This window comes from Microcaecilia unicolor, chromosome 2, assembly GCF_901765095.1.
Source record: "Microcaecilia unicolor chromosome 2, aMicUni1.1, whole genome shotgun sequence".
Taxonomy (NCBI): Eukaryota; Metazoa; Chordata; class Amphibia; order Gymnophiona; family Siphonopidae; genus Microcaecilia; species Microcaecilia unicolor.
The window spans coordinates 110,295,068-110,313,797 of NC_044032.1; the positions used below are offsets into that span (position 1 = coordinate 110,295,068).

At 44.7% G+C, this 18,730-nt stretch overlaps 1 protein-coding gene across 2 annotated transcripts in view; it reads left to right on the top strand.

Annotated features, from left to right (window-relative positions):
* Positions 1 to 2,469: 2,469 nt before the first annotated feature.
* MAST4 (microtubule associated serine/threonine kinase family member 4) overlaps positions 2,470 to 18,730 on the top strand; it is a 905,366-nt gene continuing 889,105 nt past the window's right edge. The window contains exon 1 of one of the 2 annotated variants that reach the window (XM_030193210.1): positions 2,470 to 2,909. In XM_030193210.1, the coding sequence (XP_030049070.1) occupies positions 2,661 to 2,909 (249 nt within the window). In that variant the 5' untranslated portion in view covers positions 2,470 to 2,660. Of the gene's footprint in view, positions 2,910 to 16,872; positions 17,014 to 18,730 lie in introns of those variants that run through there. The other variant, XM_030193211.1, reaches the window with a different exon arrangement.

Sequence of the window (18,730 nt, forward strand, 5' to 3'; positions counted from 1 at the left end):
TGGTGGTTGGGAGGCGGGACTAGTGCTGGGCAGACTTCTACGGTCTCTGCCCTGAAAATGGCAGATACAATTCAAGGTAAGGTATACACAAAAAGTAGCACATATGAGTTTATCTTGTTGGGCAGACTGGATGGACCGTGCAGGTCGTTTTCTGCCGTCATCTACTATGTTACTATCCTGCTTATTTTCAAAAGGGAAGGCCGGCCATCTCTCAAGTCTGGCGAAATCGGCATAATTGAAAGCCAATTTTGGCCGGCCTCAACTGCAGTCCGTTGCGAAGCCGGACAAACTTCAAGGGGGCATGTCGGCAGGGTACAGAAGGTGGGACGGGGACATGCTTAAGAGATGGCCGGCTTCGCCCGATAATGGAAAAAAGAAAGCCGGCCCTGACGAGCATTTGGCCGACTTTACTTGGTCCCTTTTTGTTCACGACCAAGCCTCAAAAAGATGCCCAAACTGACCAGATGACCACCGGAGGGAATGGGGGATCACCTCCCCTTACTCCCCCAGTGGTCACCAACCCCCTCCAACCCAAAACAAAAAAAACAAAACATTTTTTTGCCAGCCTCAAATGTCATACCCAGCTCCATGACAGCAGTTTGCAGGTCCCTGGAGCAGTTTTTAGTGGGTGCAGTGCATTTAAGGCAGGTGAACACAGGCCCATCCCCCCCTACCTGTTACACTTGTGGTAGTAAATGGGAGCCCTCCAACCCCCCCCAAACCCACTATACCCACATGTAGGTGCCCCCCTTCATCCCTAAGGGCTATGGTAGTGGTGTACAGTTGTGGGGAGTGGGTTTTGGGGGGGGGCTCAGCACACAAGGTAAGGGAGGTATGCACCTGGGAGCAATTTTTGAAGTCCACTGCAGTGCCCCCTAGGATGCCAGGTTGGTGTTCTGGCATGTCAGGGGGACCAGTGCACTACAAATGCTGGCCCCTCCCACGACCAAATGCCTTGGATTTGGTCGGGTTTGAGATGGCCGGCATCGGTTTCCATTATCGGCGAAAACCGATGCCGGCCATCTCAAACCCGACCATCTCTGACATTTGGCCAGCCCCAACCGTATTATCGAAACGAAAGATGGCCGGTCATCTTTTTCGATAATACGGTTCGGGATCGCTCTTTGCGGCACCGGTCATATAGATGGCAACCGCCGTTCGATTATGCCCCTCCACGTAACTTGAAGAAAAGATGACTGAGAGGGGACATGATAGACATTTATAAAATCATGATTGGGGTGGAACGGTAAATAGGGTGGTTGTTAATGTTTGGAATAACATGCTCCATGAAACTGATGACCGGCAGATTGAAAACAAATAAAAAAAAGTTTTGTTGTTTTTTAATGCAACACATTAAGTTGTAGAATGATGTCGTCAAGGTGACCAACATAACAGGATTCAAAAGTGGTTTGGAAAAGTTCATGGAGAAAAAGTCCATAGCAAATTATTACCCGGTAGACTTGGGAGCATATCAGTCAACTTTTCAAAATGATTAGGGGTGCTGTTCCCAATGGAAGTTACCCCTCCTTGGACACTGTCAAGGAGTTTGCTCAAGTCTGGGATGCTCTAGCAGCCACAGCACTGGCTCCAGTGCTTTGGGAGAGCCAGTGTTCATATCTGGAAATGAACTAGGGGGAAACTTCAACTTTTTGGGAATGGTTCCCAAAACTGGTCCTGGAGGCACCCCAGCCAATCAGGTTCTTATGATATCCACAATGAATATTTATGAGAGATTTGCATGCACTGCCTCCACTGCATGCAAATTTCCCTCATGAATATTAATTGTGGATATCCTGAAAACCTGACTGGCTGGAGTGCCCTACGACTAGGGTTGGGATCCACAGTGCTAAGTACTTGTGACGTAGAATCAGGGACAAGATTATACTCCATTGATCTTCGTCTGGTCTGGTTGAGCATGGTTTACGATACCAAGAGGTTTATCTTTAGGGTACCTCTCTACTCTTATATGCCAAGGAAGGCTCTCCTCTTTATTTGTGAAATATGAATATCGTAACAGGATAATGTGAAGAATGTTTTGATTTTTTTTCCGGAGCCGTTTCCCCTTTAATTCCGCGTGATTTACCTTCTGTTACAGAAAGACATTTTTGAGTTTCTCCCTTTCTGCGGATGAGCAATCCAATCCCACTGTTCATTTGTATGTCTAAAGGTCGAAAGAACATGAAATTACCGCATAAGCCACTAGGTCTATTTCACCTAACTTTTGCTGCTGTTTAATGCGATTATTTTAAGCTTCTTGGTTTATGTTTGCCAGATCCGTCAGGATCGGGTTGTCAGTTCTCGTAATATTCCTCTTTTTCAAGTCCCGCCCCCATCCTCCAAGCGCAGAGGCAGGCGAGGGGGTGGGCGGGGCTGCAGTAGCCGCTGGCGGCAGTGCGGTTTGTCTTGCAGGGACGATGCTGGCCGAGGTGTTTACTCGGTCTCTGGATGGCTCATCATGTGGCAATAGGAATTGGATTTGGAAAAGTACTTGAATGTATCTATATGTTGATGCAGGAGCCGTGTTAGTTGCAAGTGAGCTAAATCATGGGTTTAAGACTGGAGGCAGTGCTTCTGCATGTCGAATTCTGCCACTGTGAAGGGTGAGGTTCAAGTGAATCATTTTGCCTGCCTCTGGCTGTAACTTCAGTAGCGCCTTAGGAATGGCTGGAAAACTTTTGGAAGTTGTGGAACCCAGTGGTAGTGGGAGCTCCTCGGAGTCATCCGTATCCTCTTCAGGCTCGGAAACCCTCTCCGAGGGGGACTTGAAACCTTTGGCTAAAACAAACTCCTCGGATTCAGAGCTGCAGACTGTCAGGAGAGGAAAGCAAGAGGGAAGCCGGGAGGCGAAGAGTAAATGGGAGGAAAGCTCAGCCGGTGAAGGTGACACGCTGGAGGAGCGAGAGGAGGAGGTGAGCCACTAGCATGCTGTAGTTGACAGAATTAATTTCTCGATATCTATGGACGTTCTAGCGCCTTGGGGAATGTGACAGGTTGCTCAGTCTGAAGAGGTACAAGTTTTGGCTGGGTGACTGTTGAAAATGGAGCATGGACTCCCGAGACTAACAAATCACAGGCAGTGTCAGTGGAACAGCCAGACTGCCAATTCTGGGTGGGCTTTAGCCCAAGATGGGTGGGCATGCAATTCTATCCCCCACCCTCACGACCCTGGTCTCTGCCCTTGGCTCCTCAAAATACAAATACCTGAGCTGGCAGGGATGCCAAGCCCTGCCAGCCAAAGACCTCTCCTGCCTGAGTCACGCCTGCAGCAGCACTTATTCAGCAGGTGTGCTTCACTGCCATGGAGGTTTTATGACAGGAGACTGCATGAGCCTATTTGGCCCATTCTGAGGGCTGAAGCCAGTGGGCAGAGCTTGCTGCCATATTGCGTGACCCCAAACATTCGCAGATGCTATTGAAAACAATAGCAAACTTGTGAGGTTTATGACTGCCAATGTGTGGGTATTTTTTTTTAATTTGAAGCTTCCCATACATAACCAGAGGTGTTTTTTTAAACCTCTGGAGGGGTCCTGTACTACTACTACTACTAATTTCTATAGCACTACTAGACATACACAGCGCTGTACACTTGAACATGAAGAGACAGTCCCTGCTCGATAGAGCTTACAATCTAATTAGGACAAACAAGAGATAAGGGAATATTAAAGTGAGGATGATAAAATAAGGGTTCTGAACAAGTGAATAAGGGTTAGGAGTTAAAAGCAGCATCAAAAAGGTTTTAGCTGCAGGCACAGGCGCTTCAGAGTGGCAGACTTGTTTTTGGAGCTGCAGGAGGCTCGATTTTTCTGGTGGTAGCTTTAAGAAAGGCCCTGGGGCAGAGTTGTGGGACTCCCCCCCCCCCCCCCAAGGTAAAAAAAAAACCCAAACCCCTAGGGTTATATATGAGAAGCTATCAAATAAAAAGTTGTCAAATGAAACCACACATAGGCAGTCATAAACCTCACAAGTTTGCTATTGTTTTTAGTATTGTCTGAGAATGTTTGGGGGGTCACACAATATGGTAGCTGCACTGGGAGATGGCTTCAACTTTTTGATGTCATGCCTCTTTGCTCGCCACTAATGCTGGCTCTCCCGCACGTGCTTAGTTAGACATGCACTGAGTATGTATGAGACAGCCAGCATTAGCGGCGAAGTCACCTACTGAATAAATGCTGCTGCAGGCACAAATCAGACAGGAGAAGTCTTCAGCTGGAAGGGCTTGGCATCCCTGCCAGCCAGGAAAGCAGAGGGGTCCTGAGACAAATGTGAGGGGGCCCAGGCCTCCAAGGCCCTCTCCCCTGTAGCTATGCCACTGGCACGAAGAGGGAGACTTTTTTTTGTCAGTCCTGATTTTGAACTGACACCCCAAAGCTGTGAGGTGTCTGTAATCTTCCATTCTATCTTTTTGAAATCAGCACTTTAGGTCCCAAAATGGGGATGTTTGAAATTGAGGGCTGGCTCTGAAATCTCCCTCCTGGATTGAGTTAATGTGTGGCAGCTGTGATAGCACAGGTGATAAAAGGCAGCTTCAGGGATTTCATAAGTTGCAGATAATACTTTTAGCCTTAAAACAGGCACGAATAGAAACCAGAAATTGAACACATGTTCTTCTGACTGTTTTATAAAAGTGTGTGCACTCCAGATGGCTTCTGTACCTTGTATGTCACAATATGATAGCTAGGAAGTGTCCCTTTGTTTCAACAGTGTAGTGAGCATATTAGTTTCTGAAATGCTTGTTTTTGGTAGCAAACTGGATTACATTGAAGTTTTCATGGGACCTAGACTTTGAAACCCAGACCACACAACTTGGAAAGTACCCCAAAACAGCAGAGTGATGAGCATTACATTATTTGAATCTCAGAAGGAACACTTTTTGAAATCTTTTAAAGTTGAGGGAGGACTATAATTTAGGAAAAACCTGCTAGCATTTGAATTCAACCGTCATGATTCATGAAACTTTTCCAGCTTTTGTGCATTTCTGTAGTGACTATTGAAAGTGAACTAGTACTCAAAAGTGCCTCAGTTATTCAAAGAATGACTCAAGAATTGTCCTAGTATCAAGAAGTGTAACTGTACATACTAGTCCATGAGAATTCACGTTTCTGGTATGCAGGCCGATTACTGGGCTAGAGAAGGTTCCCTCAATTTATACCAAGATATTTCTTAAGACTCTGGGCACAGTTGCTATAGAGATGGTCCAAGCCTGTTAGCAGGTCTTTAATGAATTTGAGAGAGAAAATGGTCAAAATTGTTCACTTTTGGACAACAGGCAGAAACCCAGCCATCTTGGTGGTCTCTATAGGGCCAACCCACCCACTAGGCTGCCCACTAGTTGGGGGGGGGGGGTGGCGACATCAATATGACAGTCATGGTAGCTATACTGCCCTGAAATTCCAGAACACAGTAACTAAGATTTTTGTCAAAACTAAGCTAACTTGCCAGATGTCCTGTAGTTACTGTGTATTTCTAATAATTTAACATTTGGATGTATTTTCAAGCCTGTAGCAGAAGTCCATAACACAGTAGGTCTGGATAAATGGGAGATGTGTTAAGCCAGAACACAGTGCTCTATTAGGTTTGGTCAATAATTACATCATGGGAATTTATTCAAGGACATCAGGTTTTTTTTGCACTTTTCTCATATTTACATATGTGGGTCTAATGTCGGGACATTGCAAAAATAAATAAAACTAATCTTGCAGCTTATTTGTGTTGTGGTTTTATTTTCTAATGTACTGTTAGTCGGTAGTTTCAGCCTGGCTTTTCAAGGCAGTATAGAAGAGTCACTGTGGCCGGCCTGGTGCCTTGAGAATCCACATGTGCTCAAGGCCTGCCAGGTCCAGGTCAGGCCTGCAGATGTTATAAAACGATTTAAAGCTGTTAAACTGCATGAGGACTATGAGAAATTGCAGGATGACCTTGCGTACTGGTGTGCTGGTAAATTTTTAACAGGCTCTCTCCCCGGTCCACCTCGTTGCGCCCCCCAAAATTGCAGAGCTGGCTAGGGGGGGGGGGGGGCTATGCATTACTCTCTCCAGGAAAAAAAAATTAAATGATCCCAGGTTTCAATCTAATTCATGTTTAATATGGGATAAAATGCCATAAATAAGTAAATAAATATAAACGTTTAACGTTCAGCACCTGATTCTCAAAGTGGACATATTCCAAACACTATAATGAAAATAAAATTATTTTTTTCTACCTTTGTTGTCTGGTGACTTTATTTCTCTGATCATACTGGCCCAGTATCTGATTCTGCTGCTCTCTATCTGTTCCCTTGACTCCGTTTCCAGGGCTTCCTTTTCATTTATTTCTTTTCTTCCCTCCTTTCTTCTTCATTTCTGGTCCTCTGCAGACTTGACTGTACAGTGGATCCAGCTTCTGCCTATTTTCTCCATCCATGTGCAGTTTCTCTCCTCACTTCCTTTTCCCTCATCTAATCTCCTTCCTCTATCTTCCCTCCATGTTCAGCATTTCATCTCTTTCCCTTCCCTCCCCTCCATCCATGTCCAGAATTTCTCTTGCCCTTCCCTCCATCCATGTCCTGAAACTCTCTTCTCTCCCCTGCCCCTCTCCATCCATGCCCAGCAATTCTCTTCTCTCCCCTGCCCCCCTCTACCCATCCATGCCCAGCAATTCTCTTCTCTCCCCTGCCCCCTCTACCCATCCATGCCCAGCGATTCTCCTCCCTCCCCTCCCACTCCCAAACATGTCCAGCGATGTCCTTCGCCCCACCCTCCCCTCCCGCTCCCATCCATCTTTTTCTATTACCTCCGTCGAAGCGCCACGTTATTTAAAGCCCTGCTGCCCGTTTCCAGCCTTCCCTGCTTGCTTCGTGATGAGTTCGTTCCCTCAGTCCCGCCTTCGCGGAAAAAGGAAATGACGTCAGAAGGTGGGACTAAGGGAACGAACTCATCATGAAGCAAGCAGGGAAGGCTGGAGATGGGCAGCAGGGCTTTAAATAACGTGGCGCTTCGACGGAGGTAATAGAAAAAGATGGATGGGAGCGGGAGGGGAGGGTGGGGGCGAAGGACATCGCTGGACATGTTTGGGAGCGGGAGGGGAGGTAAGCATGGCCTGTGATGGCGCCCTCCTGCCATGCTTACCTTGTGTAATGGAGCCAGCTCGCTCCGAAGAACAACCGGCTCGCAAGAGCTGTCAAAATTTAACAAGCGGCTCTTGCGAGCCGGCTCCAGCACACCACTGACCTTGGGAGTCTATAAGACTGGGCATCCAAATGGTAGATGAAACAATATGGACAAGTGCAAAGTGATGCGTATTGGAAAGAATAACCAAAATTATAGCTACATGATGCTAGGTTCCACATTAGGAGTCACCGAGGATTTAGATGTCGTCATGGGCAATACATGAGATCTGCTGTTCAGTGTGAGGTAGCAGCCAAATAAAAGCAAACAGAATGTAAGGACTTATTAGGAAAGGAATAGAGAATAAAACAAAGAATATCATAATGCCTCTGTATTGCTCCATTGGTGAGACCATACCTTGAGTATCATGTGCAATTCTGGGTGCCGCATCAGTGTGTATGTGGGTGTGTAAACAGTAGAATTAAAGTTCCAAATAGGTAAAAAAGAATTCTCAAGCTTAGAGTTACTGATAAAATCCATGTGGTAGGGCATAGGAGCAAGGCCAGTCTTTCCCCCCCCCCCCCCCCCCCTATTAAATGCATGAAACCAGGACCAGGTCAGCTTCTCTTATAAATGGAATTGTTGTCCTAACTCAAGGTGAGCACAGAATTGAATGATCATTTTTCGCATGCTGTCCTAGGCTGTTCTGCATGAACTGGCAGTTGGGTACATATTCAACGAGATAAACTGCATGGTAAGAGCTCATAATTTAAATCTGAGAACTGTCAGAGCTGGATAAGGCTATAATTATGAAGAATTACTTTAGGAAGAAAGATTTTCTTTACTGTGGAGGGAAAGTACAGATATTCCCTGATGTTTCTAGGCTCACCCAATTAAGGTGGAAACAATTTCTTCAGTTAAAATATAGAACTTTGGCCTTAGGGGCTACCTTTTTCTTAAAATTTACCTCTAAGTGTTAGTTGCTTTAGCTGGTGTTGATTACGTCTTCTTTAAAACAGATCAGTTAGAAAGATTGCCGTTTGATAGGGAAGCCAGGCAAACATCATGAGTGGCTTATTTTTTGTTATCACTATAAGTAAATCTCGAGTTAGGTAGGGATGTATTTGTTATTGCTCTCTTGATTTCTTTTAGTTTAATTATATGATGCAACTGTTTGCTTCGTTCTCTAGTGATGCGGGCTAGTGGTTGCTTGTAAATCATGCTATGCATGTGTTTTGTAAAAATTAAGAAAAAAAATTTGAGAACAGCAGTCAGAAGGGCTAAGTATTTAAGGATACACAAGGAAAGATGGTGTGATTGAAACTGGGTTACCAGAGCAAGCAGTGTGGACAGCAGTTCAATCAGATCCAAGTTCTGTTCTGCGTCTAAGAAAGCAAATAAAATGTTAGGTATTATTAGGAAAGGAATGGAAAACAAAAATGAGGATGTTATAATGGTTTTGTATCGCTCCATGGTGTGACTGCACCTCGAATATTGTGTTCAATTCTGGTCGCCGCATGTCAAAAAAGATATAGTGGAATTAGAAAAGGTACAGAGAAGGGCGACGAAAATGATAAAGGGGATGGAACGACTTCCCCATGAGGAAAGGCTAAAGTGGCTAGGGCTCTTCAGTTTGGAGAAAAGGCGTCTGAGAGGAGAGAGGTCTATAAAATAATGAGTGGAGTTGAACAGATAGATGTGAAGCGTCTGTTTACGCTTGCCAAAAATACTAGGACTAGGGGGCATGCGATGAAGCTACAATGTAGTAAATTTAAAACAAATCGTAGAAAATATTTCTTCACTCAACGAGTAATTAAACTCTGGAATTCGTTGCCACAGAATGTGGTAAAGGCAGTTAGCTTAGCAGAGTTTAAAAAAGGTTTGGGCGGCTTCCTAAAGGAAAAGTCCATAGACCATTATTAAATGGACTTGGGGAAAATCCACTATTTCTGGGATAAGCAGTATAAAATGTTTTGTACTTTTTTGGGATCTTGCCAGGTATTTGTGACCTGGATTGGCCACTGTTGGAAACAGGATGCTTGGCTTGATGGACCTTTGGTCTGTCCCAGTATGGCAATACTTATGCACTTATGTACGCTTCTCTACAGGTCATTGATGCAACTCCAAAGCATAGGAGTCAGCTCTGTGGGTGCTTGAACACTCTTTGTGTCCAGGGAGATGTAATTTCCATTGGATTTAGCACTCCCCAATCATTTTGAAAAGCTGGCTCCTATGTTCTGAAGTAATTTATTCTTGGTATGTTTTAACATAGATGTAAGCAAGTATTTTAGGCAATGAAACTGATTTATCTAGTGCAGTGCCTTGTTACAGAGTTGTGATAGGAATATCAGCCTTGCTTTGCGAGTAGGATTGTAATATTCCCTTCTGACAATGACTGCTAGAATTATGTTTTTTAAATATTTTATATAGTTGTATTTTGTTATAAAAATTCAATAAATGTTTGAACTTAAAAGAAACCCCTCCTTTCCTCGAAGCTGTTTGAGTTATGGAATTGGGTTTAAACCTCCTTCCCTCGAAGCTGAGTGAGTTACGGAATTGAGTTTAAACCTCCTTCCCTCGAAGCTGAATGAGTTATGAAATCGGGTTTAAACTTTGACTTCAGCCAACATGGAATGAATTTAATAAGATGAAACTCAATGCAGATGAATAGTACAGAAAGTTTAAATAAATGGGACTCAACTTTAATTAGCTATCCTTGGAAAAATAGGGAAAGGCATATCACATTTTGTGTATGTTAAATTGCCCTGCCATGCTTTCTTTTTTGTTGATATACACACCTAAGACATGACCTTGAACACAGGTTATTATACAGTGAGCATTGTATAGCAGTCTGCATGTGGCGTGAGCTCTTTGGGCCAGTTAATCAGTCCAGGCTTTTTCCAACTTATCAAACCGGAATGTGTGAAAAATAAATATAGACTTAAAACAAAATCAAGACTCAGCTATGGTAGATGCGTGGGCATTAGAGCAGAATTACCAGAGGGCATACAGGTCATCAGAAATGAATTAGTCCTATTTTTTTCTTCCATCACATACAAAAAAAGAAAAAAAAATTCAGAGCTTGTTCAGCTGGACGCTAATGACCTGGCTGAAACCATTTGATAACCCTCATTTGACCAGTGGGGAGACTTCTTGGCCAGTCCTGGTTTTAAACTTATATCACATAGACCCCCTTTTACTAAGGCGCGCTCACATTGGGCATGCGCTAAATGTTAGAGACACCAATGCATTCCTATGGGCGTCTCTAACGTTTAGCGCGCACCCAATTTTAACGCGCGCTAAAAACATGAGCGCTCCTTAGTGAAAGACCCCCATAGTAATAGAGCTGCCAAGTTACCCGTTCCAGGAGAGAGACTTTTTGGTCGGTCCTGGTTTTAAACTTCAGTCCCAAAATGGTGTAGTATTTGTAGTCCATGATTCTATCCATTGAAATCAGTGCTACAGGTCATATAATGCACCAGGATGAGGTTGGCAGAAGTCCAGGACCGACCAAAAAGTCTTCCTCCTGGAATGGGTAACTTGGCATCTCTGGAGTAATATTTATTTATGTATTTTTTGTAGTTTTTGATTGTACCTGTAATTCCTCATTATATTAGGATGAGTGGGACTTAGAGCTCTCCAGAGTCACTGGGGGGGGGGGGGGGGGGGGGTGAGGATTGGAGTTCTGTGGGTGGTGAGAAGCGCAGCCCCATGGGGAGTGTTTATGGAGAAGTTGTTGAAGGAGATGTTTCTGGTTATTGAATGACAGTAGGGGTGGAGTCTGGGAATTTATAAAAGTTGTGGTTACACTCAGAAGCGTAGATTGGGGGAGGGGCAATGTGCAAGGGGAGCGACTGCTCCCTTAAACAGATGCCTCTCTTGCTGCTAGGCTCACTCTCTTCACAGGTCTCTTTCCCCTCCTCTCCTGATCATCTTCTTACAGATTCTTTCAAATTTGGCAGCAGGCAGCGGAGCTATCAACTGTAAAAACAAAGTGAAAGCACGTGGGACCATTTTCCTGCGCATGTCGCCACTGCTTGCCGGTCATGTTCTCTTTGATGTAAACTGACCGGCAGAGCAGCAGCGGTGTGTGCAGGAAAATAGTCCAGCATGCTTTCACTTTGCTTTTACAGCTGATAGTGCTGCTGCCTTCTGTCAAACTTGAAAAGAACTGTATGGATGATTGGGAGAGGGGAGGAAAAGAGAAAAGGGGTGATGCTGAATGATGGGGGAGGGATAAGAGAGATGAGGAGATGCTGGATGGGGAAAGAAAAAGACAGTGATGCTGGATGAGGGGAAGAGAGACAGAGACAGCACAATGTTGGATGGACTAGCAGAGAGAGAGAGAGATTGGAGATGGGGTAATGCTGCATGGGTGAGAAGAGATACAGAGTGATGCTGGATAAGAGAGAGAGAGAGAGAGAGATGCTGGATGGGGAAAAGAGGGCAATGACGGGTGAGAAGAGAGAGAGATGGGGTGATGCTGGATGGGAGGGGTGAAAGAGACACAGGGTGATTGATGCTGGATGGGGGGAAGAGAGACAGAGACAGCACAATGCTGGATGGGTTAGCAGAGAGGGAGAAGGAGGTGGGGTAATGTTGGATGGGGAGAAGAGAGTGATGCTGGTTGGGGAGAGAAAGAGACATGGTGATGCTGGATGCGAAGAAGAGAGAGAGAAGGGATGATGCTGGATGAAGGGTGAGAGATGCTGGATGGGGAAGAAAGACAGGGTGATGCTGGGTGGGAAGAGAGAAGAGAGAGGCTGATGCTGGGTGAGAGAAAAGAGAGAAAGAAGCAGGGTGATGATGGGTGGGAAGAGAGATAGATGGGATGATGCTGGATTGGGGAGTGGAAGAGACAGAACTCAGGGTGGGAACTACCGCAAGGATCCTACAGTAGCCCAGCGGTAGTCCCAATTTGCCACGTGACAATGCCACTCTACCGAGGTGTTCCAGTAGGTGTATTGATGTTCGTGTCCACTACAATATTTATGGTGCTGCAGTTTGTGTGATTCCTGGAAGTTAGTGCTGTTATGGTATGCTAGAGTTGTTCTATAGGTCCTGAGTACCTTCTGTAGGGTTTTATATTACTGCACAGTATGCCTAGTACTGGATTCTACCTCTCATAGTAGTAGCTGAAGGTCAATTACATTTAGGTACAACAAGTATTTTCCTGTCGCTGGAGGCTTACAGTGCAAGTTTGTACCAGAGGCAATGGAAAGTTTAGTTACTTGCCCAAGCTCTCAAGGAATAGCAGTGAGATTTGAACCCTGGCTTCCCTGGTTCTCAGCTCTTTTCTCTAAACATTAGATACAGATAATACCTATTCCAAACATGTTTTGTAACGCTACAGTAAACTAAAGACTAGCAGATGTAAAGCCTGGTGGCCATTTGATAAGTAAATCATTTTATGGTTGCCAGTAACCACAGGATTTCTGTTACAGTGCTGCTGAAAATCACTGTTCACATGGCTACCAGGAAGATGCTGGACTGGGGAACTAGGACCGACTGGGAGCCAAGTGTTAAAGTACCTGCACATATTTCCAGAATATTGCAAATACTATTCTGTTTAATAATTTGTATTATTATGGTATATTGTTTGGATGTTTTCATATAATTCCCCGGAGTGCATTCAGTGTGCATAATACCATTAGTAATATAGATACAAGGAGGAAATAACTGGGGCATATGCACCAGAGACATAGTGAAGGAGTACTTCACTGCTGTGTTAAAAAGTTCCCCCACTGTTCCTTTACTTCTGACATAGGTGTCGCTCCCCACCCCCCACCCTAATGATTTTAACTAGCCCTGCCCCGCCCCACCCCACCTGAACCTCTCCAAGCAGCTGAATCACTGACCGCATCTGCCTATGTGGATTTTAACCTTCACTTCTCTCCTGGCCCTTCAGCAAAAGTCTGCTCCCCCTGGTGTCAAAACCTGTCTATGCCTCTGGTAACACTGAGAACATGGTCTTTGGATGTCTCTATCCCTGCTAGGACTTGTGTGTAGAGGGGGGTGTCCTGGATGGGATCAATTGAAGTGATACCAAAGTATTGAAGTACTTTAAGTTGATCAAGTTCTTTGTTTTGAATACAAATTGAGTTATACAGAAAAGGATTTGTTTGCATCCTGAGCTCCCGAAGTCTGGATGAACTGCGTGTTGTAAAATGTTTTCCAGTAAAGTTCTTGTTTGATTTATAAAATATGGACTTGAGTGTTTCTTTATGTGAGAGTAAAACTTATTTACTCTCGGACAAATAAAGAAAAGTAGAGAGTAAGAAAGAATCTGGCTTAATACCCTACGGCCTGTCCCTAGCCTGCATCCATTTTGAGGGAAAAATAAAACTGTTTGTGGCCCGGGTCTTGGGGTGCCCTACCCTGAGAGCTAGTTGGTGCCGAAGATGCTGATGTTTAGGGTTGCCAACTAGATCCAGGTTTGCCTGACAGAGTTGAGCCAGCCCTGGGCTTACCCCAATGCATGCAGTGACTTGTAGACTTACTTTTCTTAGGGAATCCAATGGGGAAGTCAGAACCGCAAGTCCCTGCATGCAATGGGTTAAGCCCAGGACTGGATCAACCCTCTTGGGCAAATCTGGATCTACCAAATCTTGAGCAACCCCTTGGTAGGGGAGCATACAGCTGAAGGTTTGCCTAGGATAGTGGTTCTTAAACCTGGCCTGGGGGAAACCCCAGCCAGTCAGGTTTTCAGGATATCCACAATGAATATTGATGAGAGAGATTTGCATGCAGAGGAAGAGGTGCTTGCAAATCTCTCTCATGAATATTCATTGTGGATATCCTGAAAACCTGACTGGCTGGGGGATTCCCCCCCCAGGGCGGGTTTGAGAACTACAGACCTAGGGTGTCAAATAACCTTTGGGTCGGCCCTGGTAACGTTGCCATTATAACTATCCAGAGAAGCAAATGTGTAACATCAAAACTTGGCAGTCCAGCCTCGGAGAACAAATGGTCTCTGACAAATGAACCCCGAGCTTAAAAATGCATCAGACAGATCACATGTGGCAGTCTGTGCAGCTAGACCCAAAAGAGCAGCCTTGGAATTAAGTGTTAGCATAGTAACCAGCAGTGTGCCAAGGGCTGTGTGAGCAGTGCAGCTGCACCAGGGTACCTTGATACCCTCTCATTCGCATTGGTAAAGGGTGGGGGGAGGGGTGCCAGTTGGTGAGTCACACAAGGAACAACTAGCTCAGGACAGTTCTGGCAGTAGTTGCTACTACTTAACATAGTAACATTGTAGATGACGGCAGAAAAAGACCTGCATGGTCCATCCAGTCTGCCCAACAAGATAAACTCACATGTGCCATTTTTTGTGTTAACCTTACCTTGATTTGTACCTGTGTTTTTCAGGGCACAGACCATATAAGTCTGCCCAGCACTATCCACGCCCCCCAACCACCCGCCCCGCCTCCCACCACCAGCTCTGGCACAGACCGTATAAGTCTGCCCCGCCTCCCACCACCGGCTCTGGCACAGACCGTATAAGTCTGCCCAGCACTATCCCCACCTCCCAACCACCAGCCCTGCCTCCCACCACCGGCTAAGCTTCTGGGGATCCCTTCCTTCTGAGCAGGATTCATTTATGTTTATCCCACGCATGCTTCAATTCCGTTACCGTTTTCCTCTCCACCACCTCCCGCGGGAGGACATTCCAAGAACAGGCAGCCAAAACAGCTAGTGTAATTGAGACATCTAGACACACACAATTGGTAAGATGAAGTCATTAGGATAAATAGATGAGTGGCTAAATTGAAGGTATATTCTATGTACTATTCAATAAGATGTGTGGAACTGTCTTAGTTACAAGTTATGCAACAAAATAATCCAGATGTGCAGTGACTGGAAAGTCAGTAGATGAATGTATTCAAAAGGCTTGATCTATGCACCAGGCTCTCTCCTGAATCCTGAAGTATTCTTTAGTTAAGCATAGCCCCTCTGTTTTTAGTTAACCTTCCCCATTACAATAAAATACAGAGAATAAAATGTTAAATAGGAAAAAAAATAGTTTTCTTTTAACATAGGCAGGCTGCACACACTCACACTCCCGACCCTCACACATAAGGCACACAGTGACTGGACAGAATGCAAATTTTTGGGGAGTAAATGGCCACAGCTTTATTGAACACATTAAATTATAACCCTAGGAAGCACATGAGCCTTGAGTCCAACATATTAGAGACTTCCTCTCCCTGTCCTGCCTCACCAGCTAGGGAGCATGACTCACTGGTCCATGTGGCGGCCAGCCATATACTCGCCTCCAGCGTGGCCGCGTGTCTTTCTGGTTTTACACAGTACCACAGCCCAACATTCCACCTGCCGTTTAGAGCCAGCTAGGTGATCATTCTGCCACCAGTGAGTGTTCTTGTCCTGGCCTCAAGCGATGAACTCCTTTTGTCCGCTGCTCCAACACCTCCAACAGTCCCTAGGCTCATGTGCATCCGCCAGCTGTGACAAAGTTGAAGGTTTGTTTCCATTGAAAATATGGAAAGACCGCAAATAAAGGTTCTACATAACAATATGTAATTGTAATTGATTAATCTGTACATTGTAAGCCACTTTGAGTCTGCTTTATGTGGAAAAAAGTGGGGTATAAATGTTCATAAATAAATAATAAATGTGACCAGTGTTATCCATCCTTATTCATAACATGATACAATTTGAGATTTCAGTTATAACACTTAGACTGCCTAGACATTGACCATAACTGTATACCGGCTTGACTAACAGGTTGTTTCCTATTTTATCCGTAAACAAAACAGCATAGGGTTGACAATTTATATAACTTTTTCCAAACCCAGAAGATAGGTCCCCGCACCTACGGAGGCCCCTGAGGGGGTCCGAGGGAGGGAGGGGAAGCAATCCGCCACCCCACCGCCAAAGAGGCTCTCTTGCCTCTCCAGCAGCTCTTTATTCAAAATTTGCTGCCGTCGGGTTGGTCCCGCCCCCTTCCGGCCTCCCCGCTAATCACAGGTGGGATATCCTCTGACGTTGCTTCTCTGGCGGGGAAGCCGGAAACAGGAGGACGGCCCGGGCCGGGGAGCTACCGTGTGGCAGCTGCCATGTTACGTGCGGCTGCTCGCTAGTCAGCTCTCCAGCCTTCTTGAAGTTTAGAAACTTTCCTGAATGCCCTCTTTCAGTATCCTGGCTTTTGGGAGAGCATTTGAGAAAATGAGCAGGGTCCTGCATTCCTTATACGACCAATACTAAGATCAGTCGGGTAGTTTATGGCTGAGTGAACATAAAATACATAGATTGTTTAGACAGCATTATTCTGCAGAAGGTTTGTAGCTCACCAGCACTGTGACTTGAAATATGACTTTTGGGCTTGGTCTGACCTGTTGCCAGAGAGAAGTGCTGGAAGTTCTGCCAATGCCATTGGCTGTGGGAGCTGCTCATCTTCTTGGTGCTGAAGGCAGGCAGGAGGCTGGATTTGCAAGAGTAGCTAGCTGTGGCCAGCTCCTGGTAGCAGCATTTCTTGTCTTGTTAGAAAAGTACTTGACATGTTTACGCAATGGTACTATCGTTACTTCCTTTCTGAAACATTTGATTTAAGAAAGTGTGGGATTTTTACCGGAATAGTGAAAGTATGAAGAACGATCAGTGAACTTGGACTGCAACCAGTGACTTTTCTGGGTCTGAATTTTCACAGTATGAAGGTGGAGGTTAAGTGAATAATTTTGCCTGCCCTTCACCCTGGTTGTAGCTTCTCAGGGGTGTTTTGTCAGTGGATGAAAAAATTCCGAATTTGACAGGAACTGTGATCATGAGCAGAGTCGCTTCATCTCTGCATTCGGTTTCCTCCTTGGCCTTGGAGGATTTCTCTCAGGAAACAATGAACATTTTGTCTTTGAGAAATGACTCCCTGATTTCAGAAGGATGGCAGAGCAAATCACAAGAGGAAAATAAAATCCAGGTAGGAGAAGGGGTACATAGCATAGACAGTTTCCTGATAAAGACACAGGTTTGCAGGAGCAGACAGAGGTGAGCTTGTTAAGGAGTTATCTAATATATGTATAGGTTTTTTGATTAGTATATAGGTATTTATAGATTTCATAGGTATGACAAAACATTGGATAAATTAGTGCAAAAAGAGGTACACTTGTGAACTTTTTTGGGGGGAAAGAATGGGAGTTGAACGCAGAAGGAAAAGCTCTGCTCTCTATTCTGTATACATGTGTGTACCCTTGCTTTTTATATTAATGGATGATAACATATCTAACCAATGGTAAGCATCTTTTATGGGGCTGTGTGGGAATCCGGCTTAACAAGTAACAAAAAGCATTCAGAGCTGCTAAGTTTCCCAGTTCCAGAAGGGAGACTTCTTGGCCAGTCCTGGTTTTAAAAGTTACATCCCAAAGTTGCCTGGTACATGGCTGCTAGTCCCATAATGTACCAGGATAGGGTTGTTGGAAATTGGGACAGGCCTAAAATTTCTCTCCTGGAATGGGGTGACATGGCAGATCTGCAGCCTATAGGTAATCTAAAACACCTGAGTAAACTGAAATTGGCAGAGATCATCCTGGGGAAATAAAACCATTTGCACAGCATTTTTTTTAGAAACAGACAGTGGAGTCATTACAAGTGTTCTTGCAAGGAGGGGTAAATTTTAACCTACATAATCCTTAGGATGACATCTGAGCATTAATTACTGTGAAGTTTCTGCTTTTGGGCCTCAGGTGAGGGTGTGTGTGCCCTGACTAGCTTTGCATTGACATGCTGTGTTCATCTTTGGATCTGTATCCCTTGTAAGAATCTGTATAGTGCAGCTCAAACTTATTATGGAAAGTAAGAACAATTTTGCTTGTCTCTTGTTTGGTGCTGTGAGAATCAAATGATGCTTTAACTTAGCAACTTCTATACTAGCTACTTCTGGGTTTTTTTTTATTGCCACTATCCCAGTTTTTCAGTAATATTTTTGTGTCAGCGCAGCCAAGTTAGCCGTTCCAGGAGGGAGATTTTAGATCATTTCTGGATATTTCTGACAACCCTATCCTGGTGCATTATGGGGACCTGCACACTGATTTCAATGGTAGGAGTGGGAACTACAAATACCACAGTGCTTTGGGATTAAGTTCAAAACCAGAACAGAACAAGTCTCCCTCCTGGAACAGGATAATTTAGCGGTTCTGATTTGTTTTGGGGAAATTTGCTTCTATTCACTTAACAAGAAGTGATCGAAACTGAGAGCAGGTTTAGGGCCCATGTAATAAGCGTAGACACAAACTGGCAGAAAAGTATTTTGTATCTAGGTTAAGGGTGCCAACTGAATCCAGATTCACAGGGCAGGGTTGATACAGGCCTTGGTTTACCCTGTTGCATGCTGGGACTTAGTCTTGCATCATGCATTAGATAAAACTACAATTCCCTGCATGCAATGGGGTAAACCCAGGCCTGAATCAACCTTGTCCTGCGAATCTGGATCCTGTTGGCACCCTTAATCTAGGTCCCTAATTAGTTTGCTTTCAAGATGCTGCCAGACTATAATCTCTGTGTCACAACAGACCTTGCCAAAGTAGATGATACTAGAGGCTCTGAATTTCTTCCTCTTCCCCCTTAAATTCAACAGATAAATTCCCAAAAGGAAGGCTTATGAGATTGTTTGATGTTCTATATGTATCAAATTTTTAGTA